Source organism: Nematostella vectensis, chromosome 2, assembly GCF_932526225.1.
Source record: "Nematostella vectensis chromosome 2, jaNemVect1.1, whole genome shotgun sequence".
Taxonomy (NCBI): domain Eukaryota; kingdom Metazoa; phylum Cnidaria; class Anthozoa; order Actiniaria; family Edwardsiidae; genus Nematostella; species Nematostella vectensis.
Window position 1 is genome coordinate 1,866,176 of NC_064035.1, and position 22,051 is coordinate 1,888,226.

Sequence of the window (22,051 nt, forward strand, 5' to 3'; positions counted from 1 at the left end):
TGTCTGGATGTTTAGCTAAGGGCGTGTCTTGGTGTCTAAAACTAGTTATCCGGGGCACATCTAGGACATCTAAAACAACCGCCACAATCTTCTGTTATTCTATCTTTCAACAAATCATCCATACAATGGCAGATCCTGATATTTCTAGCGACTAGAGACCATTCCTAGAATTGGTCAACAATTAAGGGTCTATTTTCTCTTCATATCCAACTTTCTGGTTGTGATTAACTGCTCTTTTCTCCCAAGGTTCTGTAAATGTTTTCAGTGGACCCAGAATCTAAGACATGAGCGAATTGGGCGATGACTCTCTCAAAGTGCTTGCCTTCCCAAAAGATCTTGCCACAAGTGACGCAACAGTAGAAAAGTTCAATGCGTTCGTTATCCCAGATCCCGTCAGGGAGGATTCCCATTTTTAGCTGGACACCACGCCCAACCCGGAGCGTGATCAGATCGATAGGACAGTCCGCAGGAGGCTGAAAGCTAGACGGTAGTCGCAGCCGCCCCTTGTAGATTTCGTACGCTGTCCGCATGTGCTCGGGTAATACTTTGGCGTACTGATTACCATTACATATCTGTAAGGAAGAAGAGGCACAAGTCAATCTAGAACAATCCAGAACACGGGCTACACTGTATGCAGCCACAGGGCCGTAACGGGGGTGGGGCACTGGGGGCACGTGCCCCCCCCCAATATTTTAAAAAATTATAAGGACAGTATGGGCATGGTTGTGCCCCCATTGTTTCCCCGATGTTTCTGTATCGTGCCCCCCCCCCCATTAATTCGAGGCCTGCTACGGCTATGGGCTAGTATAGACACAGGCTCTAGACAGAAGCACACGACGAATGAATCTGTTGTGACAATGTGACAACCTGCAACACCTGGAAGCACAAGATACCATATAAGATAAATAACGCACGCATACAATATTGTGGCATCCCGCTGACATTACTTGATAGTTGATTCATACCTGGCAACGACTGAAAATATCTTTGACGGTGACTCGCACGTTGAAGTGATGGAACACAGCAGCGACCTGTTGCCTAGGGTTACCGGCGGGTACACACATGCACATGCCTTCAGGCACTCGTGAGCGCAACTAGTGAGATAAAAAAAACATAAAAGCTTACCAGGACAACGCCTTATCCCACTCCTAAAATAAGAAGATGAATGTTTCTTGAGTCAGTAAACAAGGAATAATGCCGGTAGGCAGATTTAGCCATATCCAGGTGACTCACCCTGTGGTAAGGCGTGCCACTTGTCAGGAGTATTCTCCGCTGATCTCGAGCGATCTGTAGAAAGGCAAAGACACGTCATAAGAGTTCTTGGGGTCGATAAATAAGCTGAACAAACCTAGGCAGGCTTTTCTCACCTTAGCTGCGGCATCATGACTGCTTCCATTCTCCATGATGATCACATCAACACCACAACATCTCAGCTGTCGCCCCAGTCCCTGCAACATTGTGTCGGCCACTACTGACAGAGAAGGAGCTGGAATAGAGTCACCTTCTCTTGCAGGTTTAGATAGCTGCTGCGGGAATAACACCAGTTAATTTACCATTCAAAAATTTTTTTTTACTGTTTGGGCATTACGAATAACAAAGTATACTTACATCGCCAATTGATCCAGGCTTGGGGATCTTCCGCCGAGCTGCTTGTCTGCAATATACACGTCAGTTTAGTGATACACTGTTGTGAGAACACTGCAATAGGGGTTGACACAGTATGTGGATGAGTGAGGTCTTCTTGGCTTAAAAATGGAGATGGCCAGCTTTCTCGCACTTCGTTCCCCCCCCTAGCGGCGAACTGGCTCATTCCACGCATTTTTAGCTATCTCATTCCACGCCCTTTTTGCTATCTCATTCCACGCATTTTTGCTATCTCATTCCACGCCCTTTTTGCTATCTCATTCCACGCATTTTTTGCTATCTCATTCCACGCCCTTTTTAGCTATCTCATTCCACGCCCTTTTTGCTATCTCATTCCACGCATTTTTAGCTATCTCATTCCACGCCCTTTTTGCTATCTCATTCCACGCATTTTTGCTATTTCATTCCACGCCCTTTTTGCTATCTCATTCCACGCCCTTTTTGCTATTTCATTCCACGCATTTTTGCTATCTCATTCCACGCATTTTTGCTATCTCATTCCACGCCCTTTTTGCTATCTCATTCCACGCCCTTTTTGCTATTTCATTCCACGCCCTTTTTGCTATCTCATTCCACGCCCTTTTTGCTATTTCATTCCACGCATTTTTTGCTATCTCATTCCACGCCCTTTTTGCTATCTCATTCCACGCATTTTTTGCTATCTCATTCCACGCCCTTTTTGCTATTTCATTCCACGCATTTTTTGCTACCTCATTCCACGCATTTTTTGCTATCTCATTCCACGCCCTTTTTGCTATCTCATTCCACGCCCTTTTTGCTATCTCATTCCACGCATTTTTTGCTATCTCATTCCACGCATTTTTTGCTATCTCATTCCACGCCCTTTTTGCTATCTCATTCCACGCATTTTTTGCTATCTCATTCCGCGCATTTTTTGCTATCTCATTCCACGCCCTTTTTGCTATCTCATTCCACGCATTTTTTGCTATCTCATTCCACGCCCTTTTTGCTATCTCATTCCACGCCCTTTTTGCTATCTCGTTCCACGCCCTTTTTGCTATCTCATTCCACGCATTTTTAGCTATCTCATTCCACGCATTTTTTGCTATCTCATTCCACGCATTTTTAGCTATCTCATTCCACGCATTTTTTACTATCTCATTCCACGCATTTTTTGCTATCTCATTCCACGCATTTTTAGCTATCTCATTCCACGCATTTTTTGCTATCTCATTCCACGCATTTTTAGCTATCTCATTCCACGCATTTTTTGCTATCTCATTCCACGCATTTTTTGCTATTTCATTCCACGCATTTTTTGCTATTTCATTCATATCAAACATATTCCTCACGGATAGTGTCCTTCGTTTGTATTGCCTTATATGGGCATAGATGCCCATATTTAGAAAGGCTTAAGTTTTTCCGCTCCCTGATCTCCAGAAAACATGGTGAAAAATACCGATTCCTGTTAATTTGAGACTCGCGGCAAAAATTATTAAGCAAAACTTGCTCGCTTGGTCAAATCTTTTTCTTACTAATCCTATAAACTTCTTAGACCCAGGCCTCCAAGAGATTGACCGAGCGGGTTTTAAGGTCACCAAAATATTGATATGCACGCATTTTTAGCTATCTTATTCCACGCATTTTTTGCTATTTCATTCCACACATTTTTAGCTATCTCATTCCACGCATTTTTTGCTATTTCATTCCACGCATTTTTTGCTATTTCATTCCACGCATTTTTTGCTATCTCATTCCACGCATTTTTTGCTATCTCATTCCACGCATTTTTTGCTATCTCATTCCACGCATTTTTAGCTATCTCATTCCACGCATTTTTTGCTATCTCATTCCACGCATTTTTAGCTATCTCATTCCACGCATTTTTTGCTATCTCATTCCACGCATTTTTTGCTATTTCATTCCACGCATTTTTTGCTATTTCATTCCACACATTTTTAGCTATCTCATTCTACGCATTTTTTGCTATCTCATTCCACGCATTTTTTGCTATTTCATTCCACGCATTTTTTGCTATTTCATTCCACGCATTTTTTGCTATCTCATTCCACGCATTTTTTGCTATCTCATTCCACGCATTTTTAGCTATCTCATTCCACGCATTTTTTGCTATCTCATTCCACGCATTTTTTGCTATCTCATTCCACGCATTTTTTGATATTTCATTCCACGCATTTTTAGCTATCTCATTCCACGCATTTTTTGCTATCTCATTCCACGCCCTTTTTGCTATCTCATTCCACGCATTTTTAGCTATCTCATTCCACGCATTTTTTGCTATCTCATTCCACGCATTTTTTGCTATCTCATTCCACGCATTTTTAGCTATCTCATTCCACGCATTTTTTGCTATCTCATTCCACGCCCTTTTTGCTATCTCATTCCACGCATTTTTTGCTATCTCATTCCACGCCCTTTTTGCTATCTCATTCCACGCATTTTTTGCTATCTCATTCCACGCATTTTTTGCTATCTCATTCCACGCATTTTTTGCTATCTCATTCCACGCATTTTTTGCTATCCCTCGGATTTATTCACATCACTTCACCATGGGAATGAGTTAGTGTTGAGAATGTGAGTACAAATTCCATTCTGCTTGCGGATTAAACACACATTGTTCGACATTGTTCGACATTGTTCGATAGAGCTCTTTTTTCTACAGAATTTTAGCCCGGCTCGGCATTTGTACAAATATAGATGGCTGTATAACTAATTTTCTGTAGGCTGTAGAGCTCAGGGTGTAATAAAGTGATTAAGACAAAGAATAAAAGAAAGTGGATAAAAAATGCTTTCAAATAAATAAACAAACGATTTGGATTTGTGCCCGAATACGCGTATTCATAAATCTCGTCCATAAGTTTTCTTGTACTGTACGCTTGGTTTGTGCACGTTCGTGATCACGTGACAGGGTTGTTCAACATCAGAGAGCGCCAATTGTTTATGTCCTTTGAAGTTCGCCGGGTTTAGTAACCATCTTCCTCTATTTACTACGGTGTTACTGAAGATTTATGATTTGCATACATTTAACTTTGTACCTCAAGGAAGAAGTTTCTGAGTTTCTGGGTACACTGTGAAAACTAAAATGACACGGCAAGCAAAAAGTAGATAATTCGCTCTTAGACATTACATATTTATCAATTACGTTTACATTACAAAAATGCTGTCTAAAGGTCCCGGGTTTTTTTTTAAAGCACATTGTTCTTGTTTAAATGCACTTTCTCTACCAAAATGTTTAGTCTTTCAAAACAATATTTTTATAACCAAAATGCGCGCGCTAGATTTTTGGTTATAACAAAAACTGTTAAACAGATATTGATAATAATAAATGAGCATTTATTCACGACATTTTTCTCTAGCGAATTTTTTGTTATCGGGCTATGAGCCGAAATACGCAATACCAAAGGCCGGGAGCACAAAGCTTGCAAAATGCCTATCCACTGGATAAACCCTTGTCCAGCGGATACAACTTATCCAAGTGACGTGATTTGGTTGCACAAAGCTCGAATAAAAGTTATCCAGCGGATAAAACTTAACCAAGTGACGTGATTTGGTTGCTCAAAGCTCGAATAAAAGTTATCCAGCGGATAAAGTTATCCGGTTGAAAGAGTTCGGATAAAATATTATCCATCGCATAATTATGAAGAGAAAACAAAAAGGTGTCTTGCTTTTCAATTTATTGTCAGAATGAAGACGATTTTTGGACAGAGTGAAGGTTGAAACAAGTGCAAACGACACTTTTAACAGTTACAGGTAAGTTGACCACGAACTTCAAACTTACATGCAACTCTAGAAGGACTTGAATTTATCTATATTCCGTTTTTTCGTGAAATGTGACTCCCCCCAAGACAGGAAGAAGTTAAACACCTTAACAGAAGAGGATGGGCCCATCCGAGAGGGGAGAGGAAGGTTTATGTGATACAACCCTTATATGGAACAGGAAAAATGCACCGTGATAAACCATGCCCCCCCCCCCCCCCCCCCCTACTTGAATTCTCTACAAATAAATGTCAAATCCTTCTGTAAAATAAGTGTAGGCTTTCTGGGATTGCACATAAACAATAAAAAACAACAGCGATAAGGATATGACAATAATTGTATTGTTTATATAAATGCAATTATGTCTTTTTTACATAGTTTTTAACAGGTGTGAGTAAAGAAAACAAATCTATATTTAACGTAGTGACTGCCTTTTTGCAAGGCTGCATCACCTTGCCTGTGGTTTAATTTCTCACTTCTCTGTGCCTGGCTGACTCGCTATGTTAACTGCTGCTGACGGCTGGTTGGTCTATCAGGCTGGGTGGTCTATCAGTCTGGTTGGTCTATCAGGCTGGTTGGTCTATCAGGCTGGCTGGTCTATCAGGCTGGTTGGTCTATCAGGCTGGCTGGTCTATCAGGCTGGCTGGTCTATCAGGCTGGCTGGTCTATCAGGCTGGTTGGTCTATCTGGCTTGTTGGTCTATCTGGCTCGTTGGTCTATCTGGCTCGTTGGTCTATCAGGCTGGCTGGTCTATCAGGCTGGCTGGTCGATCAGGCTGGGTGGTCTATCAGTCTGGCTGGTCTATCAGGCTGGCTGGTCTATCAGGCTGGATGGTCTACAGGCTGGATGGTCTATCAGGCTGGCTGGTCTATCAGGCTGGCTGGTCTATCAGGCTGGCTGGTCTATCAGGCTGGTTGGTCTATCTGGCTGGCTGGTCTATCAGGCTGGCTGGTCTATCAGGCTGGTTGGTCTATCAGGCTGGTTGGTCTATCAGTCTGGCTGGTCTATCAGGCTGGGTGGTCTATCAGGCTGGGTGGTCTATCAGGCTGGTTGGTCTATCAGGCTGGATGGTCTACAGGCTGGATGGTCTATCAGGCTGGCTGGTCTATCAGTCTGGTTGGTCAATCAGGCTGGGTGGTCTATCAGGCTGGGTGGTCTATCAGGCTGGTGTTGGTCTATCAGGCTGGCTGGTCTATCAGGCTGGTTGGTCTATCAGGCTGGTTGGTCTATCAGTCTGGCTGGTCTATCAGGCTGGGTGGTCTATCAGGCTGGGTGGTCTATCAGGCTGGTTGGTCTATCAGGCTGGCTGGTCTATCAGGCTGGCTGGTCTATCAGGCTGGTTGGTCTATCAGTCTGGTTGGTCTATCAGGCTGGCTGGTCTATCAGGCTGGCTGGTCTATCAGGCTGGTTGGTCTATCAGGCTGGTTGGTCTATCAGGCTGGCTGGTCTATCAGTCTGGTTGGTCTATCAGGCTGGTTGGTCTATCAGGCTGGCTGGTCTATCAGGCTGGTTGGTCTATCAGGCTGGGTGGTCTATCAGGCTGGCTGGTCTATCAGGCTGGTTGGTCTATCAGGCTGGCTGGTCTATCAGGCTGGTTGGTCTATCAGTCTGGTTGGTCTATCAGGCTGGGTGGTCTATCAGGCTGGGTGGTCTATCAGGCTGGGTGGTCTATCAGGCTGGCTGGTCTATCAGGCTGGCTGGTCTATCAGGCTTGTTGGTCTATCAGGCTGGCTGGTCTATCAGGCTGGCTGGTCTATCAGGCTGGCTGGTCTATCAGGCTGGTTGGTCTATCAGGCTGGCTGGTCTATCAGGCTGGCTGGTCTATCAGGCTGGTTGGTCTATCAGGCTGGCTGGTCTATCAGGCTGGCTGGTCTATCAGGCTGGTTGGTCTATCAGGCTGGCTGGTCTATCAGGCTGGCTGGTCTATCAGGCTGGCTGGTCTATCAGGCTGGCTGGTCTATCAGGCTGGTTGGTCTATCAGGCTGGCTGGTCTATCAGGCTGGCTGGTCTATCAGGCTGGCTGGTCCCTACCTATCATTTTGCCCAGTATCTTGTTTACCAACTCGCCTAGCTGTCCTGCTTACGATCCGCGCAAGTACAATACAAAACTCACTGTTGTTTGCAAAAGTAATAACCGGACTGTATGGTACCACGATTGGATCTAACTTCATTAATGCCCTTGCTACAGCGAACACATGAAACAGACAGGATTTTGATGACAAACATTCGGGTGTCTTTAAGTCGCCACGCATACGCCCTGTCTAGGAACACAGGCTTCCCATTCATAGCTTGTCGCCGTTGTTGGTTGAGAAATCGGTTTACCCTGACAGCAAGTACAAGCATGATGATACAGGGGACAAAGTACCCCAAAGTCACTATGCCGAAAAGAACGACTGCGGCATCTTTATCATACTGGCACGTCACGGTGTAAGAAGTGGGACCAAGTTCCTCTCGGATTCGTTTAACGCTAGAAGTTCACAACGCACCAAGGATAGCGCCGCCGACCCATGACCCAACTAAGAGTTTCTTCACCAGTGAAGAGGAACTCAGCTTCATTGGGTAAAATATTGAGAAGTATTTTTCGAAAGTGACGATGAGCACATTGAAAACCTTGATGGACGATAATGTGTAAGTGGTGAAGCGGAGAGCTCGGCAGGACCAGTTACTCGTGAACATGTCCACATACATCTGAAGGCCGTTAACAACGAGTGCGCTCACGGCGGTTAGAACGTTATTGAGGGCTAGGCTGTAGAGGAAGGTTGTGGTCAGGTTTCTGTCCATCGCTCGTCTTGACTTTTTCTCTGATCCATTTTGACATGACGCAAGACTGTGCCGAACAGGAAATACAAGGCAAAGACAAGAAAGAAAAGTGATTTACTGATGATGGTGACGGGCAGGAAAACGTAGCCCTTTCCTCGCTCGGTGCCGTTGAATAAGGAGCTCATGTTAAACGACATCAGCGACTCACTTGGATTTGTCGGCATCTCGAGATCACTGTCTTCGCACAAAAGTCAGGACACGGATCTTACCACCGTCAAATGCAGGACGCGTCTGCTATCTGGACACAGCGAGTAGCTATTTGCGCTCTGATCTTACAACACATGACGTATTCGACTGTTGTTTCATGAGCATTATGAGTTTGTTTCGTGGGTAAAAGTGAGGAAAATCATGAGAAATGAGCATCTAGCATTTCTATTCAAAATGGCTAATTAACACTCATAAAGTTTCTGCACACAACGAATTTTCTTCGTTAAAAAATTACAAATGATAAACAAGAAAGTCTCTGCTAGAATCATAACTCGGGGAAAACGTTAATTCCAGTTGTTTTGCGAATCCACGTAAACTGTTGCAGTAGGAGATAATATCAGTACAGAACAACATCTTACTTCTTGGTCCCTCTAAATGCGGATCAAACACCTCCACAGCCTGTTTAACAGAAGACTAATGAAAGTCTCTTCAGAAAAAAAACATCCAGAAATATGAATAATAACCATTAGCTTGTCATTTAACTTGAAGGAAGGACCCACATATATTATGATTATCAAACTACCGCCTGCTGCAATAGTTGGGTGGTCATCGACACAAATAATTGGCTGAAATTTGAGATCGTTCTTAAAATTGTCTTAATTTTTAGTACCACTAAATTGTCAATTAATTAACCGTTGCTGTAAATATCTAAGCGCAATGCAAATGCAATTCTTGCGTAATTGCGTATTTCGACACAGGCGTGGGCAATTCAGCAACACGCACCATGGCTGTGGTTTCAATGATGGTTTCCTTAGATGGACAAAGTTTATTTTATTAAAAAATTAGTCAAAGTTATCAAGACTATTAATTTTATCCTATAACATTTTTCACAGTCTTTGTAAGTGATTGGTGTTATTGCCGGAGCGTTCTGGAACCTTGTATGTCATTACAAGAGAGATTTATTAGCTTGTAGACGGATTGAGGTTGTTTCTATAAAGGCTGGTTTCCATATGCATATGATCGCACTCGATCGCATTCCATCCCAGGCGATTGTGTATCGCTACATGGAAACTCGCCCTGTGATCGTGTGCGATTATATGGGAACTCCCCCTGCGATCGGTTGCGATCTTACAGTCAAATTAGCTGCGATCGTGTGCGATTATATGGAAACCACTTTGCGATAGGATGCAGTCGGTTGCGATCTTACAGTCAAATTAGCAGTGATCGTGTGTGGTTATATGGAAACCACATTGCGATCGGATGTGATCGGTTGCGATCAACTGCAACTTGTCTCGCAAAAAAATTGTTGCAGGTCGCACGCGCCCTGTCACAAGTGAAGTTTTTCCTGCGACTTGAAACAATTTGTTGCAGAAAGTAGAAGAGCGTTCTACTTTTCGTGCGACTTCGAGAAATGCAAAACAAGTTGAAAAGGGGGTTTCACATGCAAAAAAATGCGCGTGCGACCTGCGACAATTTTTTTGCGAGACAGTTCGCAAGAGAAAAAAACGTACGTGTGACAGGGCCTTAAGAAATCACGTAACTTTTTGTACCTGCTCTTTTTTTGCTCCGGCCAGACAGAAGGAAGATACAACTTTGGCTCCATGTCAACATATGATCCGCTCTCCTTCACCCACGCACATAACACGTGATAGACTTCCAGCAGGCAGTATGCATCCAGAGCTGAAGAGACAGACGGTATATGGTGTAAAAACAAACGCTTAAGTGTAAAAAACAACTGACAATGTTGGTCAACTAAAAGTCAATATCAGATTGAATGAAACCTTTCTTGCGTCTTAATATTAAACATTGACAGCAACATGGGTCATCATATCGTTTTATTACTTTGCAAAGTAGGTTGTAGTTTGTTAGCAAAAGGCAAAACCTAACATTTTGTACCTGCATATCTCAATTGTTCTGGGGACCTTAAGTTGTACCTGCGTATGTCAATTGTTCTGGGGACCTAAAGTTGTACCTGCAGATGCAAATTGTTCTGGGGACCTAAAGTTGTACCTGCGTATGTCAATTGTTCTAGGGATCTTAAGTTGTACCTGCATATCTTAATTGTTCTGGGGACCTTAAGTTGTACCTGCAGATGCAAATTGTTCTTGGGACCTTAAGTTGTACCTGCGTATGTCAATTGTTCTAGGGATCTTAAGTTGTACCTGCATATCTTAATTGTTCTGGGGACCTTAAGTTGTACCTGCAGATGCCAATTGTTCTGGGGACCTAAAGTTGTACCTGCGTATGTCAATTGTTCTGGGGACCTTAAGTTGTACCTGCGTATGTCAATTTTTCTGGGGACCTAAAGTTGTACCTGCGTATGTCAATTGTTCTGGGGACCTTAAGTTGTACCTGCAGATGCCAATTGTTCAAGGGACCTAAAGTCGTACCTGCATATGTCAATTGTTCTGGGGACCTAAAGTTGTATGTCATCTGTTCTGGGGACCTTAAGCTGCACCTGCATATGTCAACTGTTCTGGGGACCTTAAGTTGTACCTGCATATGTCAATTGTTCTTGGGACCTTAAGTTGTACCTGCATATGTCAATTGTTCTTGGGACCTAAAGTTGTACCTGCGTATGTCAATTGTTCTGGGGACCTTAAGTTGTACCTGCAGATGCCAATTGTTCAAGGGACCTAAAGTCGTACCTGCATATGTCAATTGTTCTGGGGACCTAAAGTTGTACCTGCGTATGTCAATTGTTCTTGGGACAGCGGCCTTCTTTCCCAGTCCGACACTTGGCAAGTCTTGTCTAATGGTAAGCCTACACACTGGAGCACCAATTCACTCAGTCCACGCTCCATTTCATAGCGACCAAGGATTTTCTGTTCCTGAAGTCTTTTCTTTACTTGCGGTAACCACATAACCTAGGAAATCACACATTCTAAGCAAATAGTGATATGGAATTGATTCACACTGTACTTCACTGCAACATAAGTTGGAAATTGTAAATATGTTGGATTGACTCTCTAAACGTCACTAATATAAATACTTCTCTGACCTCTGTGAAATTGAACTGCAAAACATAGTCATGCTGAAGTTCAAGTTTTAACCCTTGACAAACCCGTATACACACAAGTAGGCCGTCTGACCTCTACAGGTTGTCTGTAAGGCAAAACAGGCCCTTATTTATTGATCTATTTATTTTATTTTTTTACATTTACTGTGATGATGTCTGGGGAAGCAAAGGAATAGGTCCCTTTTACAGATTTGAGCAATTCATCAAAAAACAGACTTTTTTTATATGAATTTGAAGGTTTCTATGAAAGAAATTCGGCAATACCTAATAAGCATCTCCCTCAATTAAGCTCTTCTCCTAACTGTGTTGTACTTCATAGATATTGAAATATTCCTAGCACGTTGTAAAAAAACCATTTTATCTAGAGATAAAACAAATCTTGAAGTAAGCACTCCCACATAGTTTTCTGAAATAATAAATAAATAATAAATATTAAAAGGTTTCTTACTTTTTAGCAGTTTTTAGTGCTGCTCATTCAAATTGCTTCACATTCCCACATCCAAAAGGGAAACCTAGGTAGAATTTCTTGTTTGCAGATAAGTTATGCCATAAGATATAAGTGACTGACAAACAGATAGCTTGGAGGGGACCTACCTCTTTGCTAAGATGGCACAGATCCACAAAGCGCTTGACCTTGTTCAGTGCTTCTTTAAATGGAGGGCAAGAAGATAGCATGACTTTGAAATCAGTCTCCACACCATAACCTGTCAAAAATTGCATTTTATTGAATTCTAATATTATGTCTAACTTGCACTTACAGGAAATAAGTCTAGACTACTAATAAGAAAGTGAAAAGAAAACGAAAAGATTTGTTAGAAATGTGGCTAACATCACCATGATAACCACAAAGAGCCATGGAATGCTTATTCCAACCAATCATACACAATAAATCTATGTAAACATTATAAATGGAAACAAATCTTGAAGAATACCAGCTCCTGGAATTCTTGCTTATGAATTGTCTGTAAAAAAATAAATGCTGCTGTATTACTACTAAAGCTGTAATTGAGTCATTAAACATCTAATAATGCCCATAACATACCTAACTTTAGAACCCGTGGATTTGCAAATACAGCAAAGGCAAATTCAGTTAGTTGTTCACTGCTCACATTTGTCTTGAGTGCAATCATATCCAAGATAAAAACCTCATTCCACGTTGCAAGCTGAATGATGGCCAGCCTAAGGAAAACACACACACAAAAAAGAAATAATTTGATATGCAGCTTTGCTATCCCATTTGCAGCATGTGGCCAAACAAGTGTAACATCAAAAATTAAGGAGCACAATGGCTACAACCCCCTCCAGTAAGGGGCAGGTTCAAGCAAGGATTTCAAATGAGGGGGTGGGTCTGGTTCATTGATCTATTCGTATTGTTGAAGCAAAAGATCTATAAATACCACAGGTAGCTCAAGCTCTCTATATGTACCCATTAATCTTACAGTAAAAACATTGTATTAAGGGAAAGTTCAATTATTATAGGGGGGGGCGTGTAGATTTTGATAAAAGTAAGAGAAAAAATAAGGTGCCCCCCCTTCAGGTGGAACAAAATTTTCCATGCCCCCCTTTATGCTTCCCCCCCCCAGAGAAAACCCAAAGAAAGAATGGCAACGACAATGTCAAAGGAACGCGCACAAGATTAGCTGCAAGTTGGTGAGAAAGGCTTTTCATTCATCTCCATGCAAAAAAAGTGCAGCACGAGAAAATAAAGAAAGAGAGAGGAAGACAGCAAATTAGATATAAGCCCTTGCGTTTGATATATTGATATATTGATAATGAAGAATGAGCGCTTGTAGCATTAGAACGTTTTGTTAATGATTTCAAATATGGAACATAAGCATATAGCGGAAACCATGAAGAAAATAGGGTGTGTACCGGTTTTTGTCGATAGATTAAACTTAGTTTAATACGTATCCTGGACCCCTGGATTGTACATGCCAAATAACTGCCCCCAAACCGAGACTCCATAAACCAAGAAGTCTGATTTGACATTTGGTCAAATTATATAAAAGGGACAACACCCAAAGAAATCAGTGCCCCTCCTTTTTAAAATCCACACTTTCGACGCCTCCCCCCCCCCCCCCCCCCCATGTAGACCTCGGGGTAATAAATGAACTTTCCCTAAAGTGGTGTTGGTGTTTTCTAAGAATCCCAATTCAAACACTGTTCAGGATGGAGTGCAAGGTAGGAAATTAATTTTGAGCATACCTTATGTTTACTCCACATTTCCCCCTAAAAAGTGTTTGAAAAACACCAAATTTGCTTAAATGCGGCCAGAGAACATGCAAAACGTGAACATAAACACCTACTGTAACCACATCTTTTCTCTAAGCAATCATGTTTTATTTTTCACTTTTTTTGTTTTTTGAATAATGTTGACCATAAAATCAATAGCCACAAATAGAGAGCTATGGCTGCCTGTGTGAAAAAAAGGAAGACCTGGGGCCCAATCAGGGCCAATATATTCACAGTTACAAATAAAACTAGACCCTGCACACTGGGTTGACTGGGATATTGCAATAGGTTTAAGCCGATGACAATGTATGTACATGTATGACAAAAAAAACATCTAATTATTAACGCAATGTTAACACTGATTGAGGCAAGCAATGTTAGAAAGACCAGCTTTTCCAGGTAGGAGAGGGGACCCCATGAAAGTAAATGGGGGTTAGGATCAAATTGACTGTTAACCAAAGTGAGCTATTAATATGAACAATATAATTGTCTTCATTGTTTATGGCATTTATTATTTCACCTGTAAGCTCACAGTAAACAACAAGACTATTTATGCAAAATATTTTGGTGCTAAATGAGAGGGCCATATGAAATATCTGGATGTATGTGAGGACATATTTAATTGGTAGCAGCCTAGTATCATTGTGTATTTAATATTCCTCATACACCAAATGCTATCTCTTTGGAGGTAGAGGGCATTAGCTAGCAAAGAGAACAAAGTCACAGTAGAGCTGGAAACATAACAGAATACAGGAAACCTTAAAACATGTTTCATATTATGGTAAATTTGCTGTTACACCCAAAAAGAGCCATAATGTAACAGTACTGTTTAATTGTTTTCATTGTTTATGGCAATTATTCATTTATGTAAATGCAAAGTAAACAATAAGACCTACTACTGTATTTATGCTATAATAAAATATTGTTTAGACAAAAATATTTAAATGAAGAGGCTAAAGAATATCAAACACAACAGAATCCTCTAGTTCTTATTGCAAATGTTTCATTTTTCATTAAAATGTATCCTTAAAAAATAGGACATTCTATAAGAAATAGAGAATTTATCTTAGAAAGAAAAAGACAACTATAAGATAGATAGATACTTTATTAACGTGAAATCATACTTAGCTACAAGCTAGTTTTCAGATAATCCATGAACATAAAATATATAAAAATAAATTAAAGATAAATATGTAAATATATAAGTATAAAATTCTACGAACAGTTGCTATGGTGTGAAATTTTGGGAATTAACTATTTACATTATTAAGAATATCAAAGGTATAAAATATCGACTATAAAAGGCCAGTGAGATCTAGTTCAGCTATATCGTGCTTTAATGGGCGATACCCTTCTATTCTTCTGTTTGGAATAGCATTCCAAAGGCGGGGGGCGAGATATCGAAACGATTTCACCCCATGTGTTGTAGTGTTTACTTTAGGTAAAGTCATTTTTACATCTCAGCATAGGTTATAACTAGAGTCCCTGATATTGATCAGATCAGAAATACTTAATACTTTTAGAACTAATTCTAAAAACTATAAAGATAGCATTTTTTCTAGCCTTTGATTTGCTACAGTTCTATGGCCGTTTGTTTCTAGCAGTTTTTTTGTAACTTGACTGGTGGTCACAGTGTCACAGTATATGAAGCGAAGTGCCCTTTCGTTTACTTTTTCTAATTTGTCTGGCAGGCGCTTGAAATGCCACGTTTTGGAGCAATAGTTCAAATGGGGGGGCAATAAAATATTGGTAAAGCAATAGTTCAAATGGTGGGCGATAAAAGCTTGGTAAAGCAATAGTTCAAATGGTGGGTGATAAAAGCTTGGTAAAGCAATAGTTCAAATGGGGGGGGGCAATAAAATATTGGTAAAGCAATAGTTCAAATGGTGGGCGATAAAAGCTTGGTAAAGCAATAGTCCAGTGGGAGCATCTTTTTCATTCGTCATAGAACTGCAGTTTGATGGCTGACCTTCCAACAGATTTCTGCAACTTGGCCTTCAAATTTTAACTGATTATCAATAGTTATGCCAAGCAGCTCTAGTTTCTTTACAGTGGGGATAGAAGTGCCCTCGCATTTAAATATGGGGTTATCTGTTGTCTTGCCAATGACCATAGCCTTGTATTTCTTATGATTTCTCCTCATGTCGCTTTCCTCATACCATGCATCAATCAGTTGTAGCTTATGTTCCAAGCCTTAATACACTTGAGGCTAAATTGCGTGGTATGTTCGATCAAATCAAATCAAAGGAAGGCATGTTATTATTAGCAACAAAAAGGTCTACTTCCATTGGTATTTCGCTGGTGGATACGCTTAGATAAAAAGACATCGCATGTTTTTATTTTCCTTTGAAACATGTCCGCACACTGATGTCTTAACCGGCAAGAAAAGTTTAGCCCTTCGGTCACAAATCAACATTTTAATTCGGACAACAGATCACGTGACTTAACAAAATATTTAATATCTTATTAATGGCAGAGAAAATTCCGGATGCTAAAACACTATCATATGACACACATACAGTCAACACTTATTTAGTTAACACCTTTGTCCAAGCTGTTTTCCCCAGCGGTAGCCTGCTTGCAGGCAGTATTTTCCGCAATGATAACACCGAGTACCGCAGCAGCGGAAAAGCAAAAAAACTATTTTGTCAAGTGTTCTATAATGTGACGTTATCACCAGCAAGAAAACATTACGAAAATGTTAAGGCCGTCGACTTTAATCATCTTACCAAAAAGAATGAATTTAAGGCGATGTTAACAAAGTTTTGCAAATAGTTATATTTGATGCTAAGAGCAAACTACCCAGGCCTATTTTTGAGGCACACTTGTTGGAGAAAAAAAAAACAGTTGCATTTTATGACTGGGCTACCACAGGTATCCCAGTAAATATAGGTTAATTCCTATAGCCTGTATTCAAAATAATGGCTTGGGGTACAATCTTGCACATTAATAAGAAATTTGATGACCGATTGATGAGCGAATAACCTTCTCTACATGCTAAAATATTAGTATCGTTTTTGTCGCTTACTTGTCATCACTTTCAGCTCTGCACATTGTGGGCCTCCATTCAGCATCAAACCCTATAGTTGGGCCACCCTACAAGAAATGATGCCAAGGAATGAAACCTACCTTCAGCAAAACTATTCAATTTGGTAGTATCTTCTGGAAAAACAAATTTACTGTTAAGCTTTTATAAATATCTTTTTTTAAGTTTAATAGGGTGTTTACATCTTTATCATTCTCTTAGAGCTGTTTTGTTATCTGGATGAAAGTTTTCACTGACCTTGCTTAAGACAGCGAGACAGTCCTGTAAGCTGCACTCATCATCAACAAGGAAGACACGTTCTGGAGGGAGTGCCAGGCTGTGAGCTTTTGGAGTTGGTGACATGTCCACAAATGCTGTGCTTTTTAATGGCTCAGGCGAATGATCAAGGGGATCATCCCAATCTGTAGAAGAGGACTGACTATTGGCTGCTTCACTAAAAAAAAAAAACAATGCAGCATCAAAGCAATCAAGAAATAAAACCAACTAAAATGATAAGGGCAAATCCTACCAATCCCATATAGCTTGGCTGAGTGATAAAGGGACTACCTACAAATCCCCTATAGCTTGGCTGAGTGGTAAAGGGACTACCTACCAATCCCCTATAGCTTGGCTGAGTGATAAAGAGACTACCTACCAATCCCATATAGCTTGGCTGAGTGGTAAAGGGACTAGCTACCAATCCCTATAGCTTGGCTGAGTGGTAAAGAGACTACCTACCAATCCCCTATAGCTTGGCTGAGTGGTAAAGAGACTACCTACCAATCCCATATAGCTTGGCTGAGTGGTAAAGGGACTAGCTACCAATCCTCTATAGCTTGGCTGAGTGGTAAAGGGACTACCTACCAATCCCCTATAGCTTGGCTGAGTGGTAAAGAGACTACCTACCAATCCCCTATAGCTTGGCTGAGTGGTAAAGGGACTACCTACCAATCCCATATAGCTTGGCTGAGTGGTAAAGAGACTACCTACCAATCCTCTATAGCTTGGCTGAGTGGTAAAGGGACTACCTACCAATCCCCTATAGCTTGGCTGAGTGATAAAGAGACTAATACCTACCAATCCTCTATAGCTTGGCTGAGTGATAAAGAGACACTACCTACCAATCCTCTATAGCTTGGCTGACCGGGGAAGGGACTCTATCCAATGGAAGGCCATAAAAATGTGTCCATCTGATGGCTTCATCCAAGTCATTAAACTCCAGTAGACCTTCAATTAGCCTCTCTTGCAGCCACACCTTATTTCCTATAGAGGTCTGCCAAGATGCATAAAGACAATATCAATTTACCAGTATTGTTATATGGCATTGGAACAAAGTACAAAGAAACAGTAGGAACTCTTGTTGCACATGTGCCTTGCAATCACTACAGACTCAAGATTTTTGCAAGTGTTTACGACTTTGCTATGCTAGTTTGCAGAATATGATCAAATTATCAATCCTTTATTCATTTAGTGGAAGGAATATTGCTTTTCCTTATTTTATCAGTGTTTGAGAATGACTTCCATATGTTTCACAGGTAGCTATGCAGCTCATAATTTCTTAACCCCACAACCAAAATGGCAGCTGCTGTAACAACAAGAAGATAATTCAGTACCGGGTCAAAATCATATCAGTAATGTCTCCATGTGGAGAGTCATTGGACACTATTTCAGTTAATTTCGGTAATATCAATAATATCAACCCTTACTTGTGTGTGGCGGCACTTTTTAAAATCATGCACTCAATTTCATTTCCACACTGCCAGTTTACAGTAAATATGTGCAAAAATGCCACTGGTGTTTCAACAGCAGTACTGCTTATGTGTCCTAAAATAATAGTTTTACCTCAATCAGGTTGTCCCACTTCTTGTTAGAGTTTTCCTAAAGGTAAGGGAAATTTTAAGTTTGTTTTATCCAGATAAAAACTGACGACCGAGCACATAGATAAGGCTACAGTTGCATAGGGATAGGGGTTAGATATACTATCAGAGGGATGCTAGTAACTAATACATACATCTTGGTATTTCTTATGCAGAAGGTAATACAACCCACTCAAGTTTCTCTCCTTGTAAATGTTTGGAAAGTCCTCTAGAACAAAATAAAATGGTTGGTGCCGTAAATAGTATTATGATAAAAGTTGTTAACATGAATTAATAATCACCTAATCAAGAAAACAGCAGTTTATGAATGTTTAAGCTATCTAGCAACACCTCCAGCATAGCATACATACCTCCACTGAGGCGATATCGTTTGACAAGCCTATCTGCTACTTTCACCAGAATTTTGTTTCTTAGCTTATGTTCCCTGGGCTTGGGGTGAATATTTGCATCACTGTTATAAAAGACAGGAGAAAAGAACTAAAGTCTGCAGTTTTATCCATTGCATCTCCTAATCAAAGAATATTTACTCACTCCACTATTTTCTGCAGTTCCTCATCTGACTTCCCACATAACTTGTCAAGCATGGCAACATATGCCTTCTGTTGCCATGGGCAACTATCGACATAACTTGAACAAAACAAAAAGTTTAGTTTCTTTTTAATTATGTGTTTTTCTTTCTTCTTTATCAAATTATTAAGTTTTCAGGGGTACACCAATATATTTCTATATATATTTCTGATTTTAAATAAATATAGGTAATAAGCAGCCCCACCCATATGGGTAAACTTTATCTGCCTCTGAATAACAGTAATCTTGCAGGGATCAATATGCCAATTGCTAAAAAAATATGTTAAAAAATAGACCTATAAAATACCTTTCAGCTAGCTGGAGCTTGTCAAGAATCAGGAGAGGCAGTAAAATCTAAAACAAAATCACACTATATCATACAAAACACATATATTTTATAATCAGTCTGAAGAGAACAGCTACTCACCTCTTTTGGTTCAAAACAAGTTTGAAGACTCAACTTGGTTGCAATATTTGCAGCCTGAAATGTCATTAACCATACAAAATGTTCATAGGAACCAATGAATTTCAAATTTACTACTAAAGTAGAGGGGGTTATGCAATAATATAATAATATTGAGCAGCAGATAAGCAAGGTATGGTAAGATTAAGACCATATCGTTTGCATTTTATAAAAAATATAAAACTGAGGCTTTCAATATTGACCAAGGCCAAAATATGACATTTCCCTGTGTGACCAAATGATCTTTATGTTATTTATCATATGGCATTTCATAAATTAGCAGCCAAATTTGTTTTAATTTGTTTATTTTTTTTCCATTGATTGAATCTCATTGATGAGTTCTTATGCAATTTTTAGGTCATTTTGTTAGCTTGTATAATCCATTGACCCCTAACTACTTTTGAAAAAAAAAAACAGGTCGAAAAACAAATATCCCTGTCCCATCCCTATTTTGAGTTTTGACAACCGGTCATGGTGAAACCCTGCTGAACCTAGTCTTCCAAGATTTACAGCAGGCTAGCAGGCTCCGCATACATATAAAAAGCCAAATTCCACAACCATTGTGATGCAGAAAGCACAGAAAACACCCTAATAAAGATTGGTTGGAAAATCCATGCTAATTTCTTTCTAAATAAACTATTTAGGAAGGCATATAGAGCTTCATCATATGTGAAAAAGAAAAAAGTTGGGAACCAGCATATACCAGCTCAGAAATAATGTTTACTGTTTGTTAAGATGTTTTCTTATAAACACTGTACTTTAGACATGCTTATAGCTAGCAAGATTCCTAAGGATACCAACCTCTTTATATCGTCTCCCAGAATGTAGTAAGAACCGAACATGCTCCTCTAAAAAGCTGTTATCCTTTGTATCAAGTTGGAAGGCTCTACGTACTGGTTCAAATAGTAGCAGTTTTGTTGTAACCACCAACTCAAGGGCATTGTCCTTATGTTGCTTGGTTGGTACCCTAATAAGTCCTGTAAGCTCCTCTGATGTCCTATTATCTAATTCATCTTGAAGCCAGGACTCAAATTCAACCAGAGTCAAATGGGCTATGGATTTCTTGCCAGTGTATATATCATAGTCAGAGAAGCGCAACATGTAAAGTACAAAGTCAAAAGGGTCATCCACTGAACTAAAGGATCTATGAAGGAACTGCTTCAAGTCATCAATTAGATTTGAGAAGTAAAGAGATTCCAATTCTTCTAGCCAGTCACGGTATGAGGAGATGTCAGTGCTGGCTGGTACTAGTGTATCCTCTGATAAATCTTCTGGTTGGGCATTGCCATTTGCTGTCATACAGGAGACCTTATGATTATTTTGTTCAATATCACAATTCTCATCCCAGCTCTCTCCACTGACACTCAAATTATCCCCTTGAGTATCAGAGCTGCCTTCTGTTAAATGCACACCAGATGTGCCTATTTCAGAGTTTAAAGAATAAGATATTTCTGTGTTCTCTAGGCTGGTAGTCTTGATGAATACTACTAGATTATCTTGTGCAACACACTTTTGCACGATATCATCTGGAACAGAAAGAGAAAGTAAATCAAAGCGTTAGCCCAAAAATAAATGTCTGCTCAGTCAATCAGAGCCCCTTAAAGAACTCTACTTTTCTCCTCAAACTGCAAAATCGAACCACCTTTCACCCCATCCACGTGAACACCATTATCCCCGCCATCTGGACAATCGACTTCCTCTAGCGGCTCAAGTATTTTTGATTCATCCAACGTACAGATTTTTTCTCTACTTCGAGGCACAAAATGGTCAATTAGGTCTATGAGGATAGCAAAGCAAATATGAAAGAAAACAAGCATCTCGGAAATCAGAGAAAGACCAAATTCGAATGTCAACTAGCGCGTTTGTTTTTCTCCGTAGGGGATCATGGGACAACACAGGGGACCCACGCTAGTCTTCGATTGGGAAAAAAAACTTTAATTGCGATAAATTCAAACGAGCTAAATAAGATTTGCACCATTTAAGGGGAGCTTATTCCAAAATTCAAGGTCAGGGAGGCGCCTATTAGGGAGGGGCGCTTATTCAGCCTGCACTCATCAGGCCCGTAGCCAGGATTTTGAGCGGGGGGGTTCGTTTACCCATTTAGCGGACCATTTTCTTGTAGGTTGCTAACCCTAGTTTGCAGAGGTACTCAATTTTTCCTCATTAGAACGGACCTTCCAGTCCAGTGGGGGGGGGGGGGGGGGGGGGGGGGGGGTGGTTCTTCCGAACCCCCCTGGCTACGGGCCTGCTCATTTAGATTAATGAACATTCTCGTTCCCAGGGCTCCTCCGCCGAGCTTTGGGAAAGAGAATGGGATATTGAAACGTTTTGTTTTCGAATATTGGGAGTTCTGTGGCAACTGCGAAGTATAGCGCTTATTCGAATCATTACGGTATGTTTCATCAAGTAGTGTTGGCTTCTTTTCTTGTGATTTTTTTTCATTTTTGTTTCCACAATATTCATGTTTGAATAAAAAGATGGAATGTCATTACCTCTAAGTTTGTGCTCTGCGAATTATC

General features: G+C 40.5%; 1 protein-coding gene across 3 annotated transcripts; it reads right to left on the reverse strand.

The window, feature by feature from the left end:
- Positions 1-89: 89 nt before the first annotated feature.
- Positions 90-21,421, reverse strand: LOC116611522 (exonuclease mut-7 homolog). 3 transcript variants are annotated; one of them, XM_048723602.1, is made up of 20 exons: positions 21,175-21,421; positions 20,334-21,058; positions 19,497-19,550; positions 19,377-19,423; positions 19,034-19,129; positions 18,853-18,953; positions 18,637-18,710; positions 18,468-18,503; positions 17,747-17,898; positions 16,884-17,079; positions 16,629-16,696; positions 12,411-12,547; positions 11,963-12,072; positions 11,036-11,216; positions 9,900-10,029; positions 1,609-1,654; positions 1,368-1,523; positions 1,234-1,287; positions 966-1,094; positions 90-572 (listed from the first exon to the last, which is right to left on the reverse strand). In XM_048723602.1, the coding sequence occupies exons 1-20, from the start codon at positions 21,347-21,349 to the stop codon at positions 225-227; spliced, it is 3,015 nt and encodes a 1,004-aa protein (XP_048579559.1). In that variant the 5' UTR covers positions 21,350-21,421; the 3' UTR covers positions 90-224. The 3 variants fall into 3 exon arrangements, with proteins under 3 accessions (XP_048579559.1, XP_048579558.1, XP_048579560.1); XM_048723601.1 differs by having other exon boundaries at positions 1,368-1,526; XM_048723603.1 differs by lacking the exon at positions 90-572 and having other exon boundaries at positions 1,094-1,148; positions 1,368-1,526.
- Positions 21,422-22,051: the final 630 nt, after the last annotated feature.

What these genes read in the sequence shown, in the direction of transcription:
- LOC116611522 (XM_048723601.1), bottom strand. Translation starts at nt 21,349, where the DNA reads ATGCTTGTTTTCTTTCATATTTGCTTTGCTATCCTCATAGACCTAATT. An exon ending in AAGCTCCAGCTAGCTGAAAG is followed by an intron (nt 19,130 to 19,376) that starts GTATTTTATAGG and finishes GTTTTGTTCAAG; the next exon opens with TTATGTCGATAGTTGCCCAT. An exon ending in GTCATGATGCCGCAGCTAAG is followed by an intron (nt 1,288 to 1,367) that starts GTGAGAAAAGCC and finishes GCCTTTCTACAG; the next exon opens with ATCGCTCGAGATCAGCGGAG.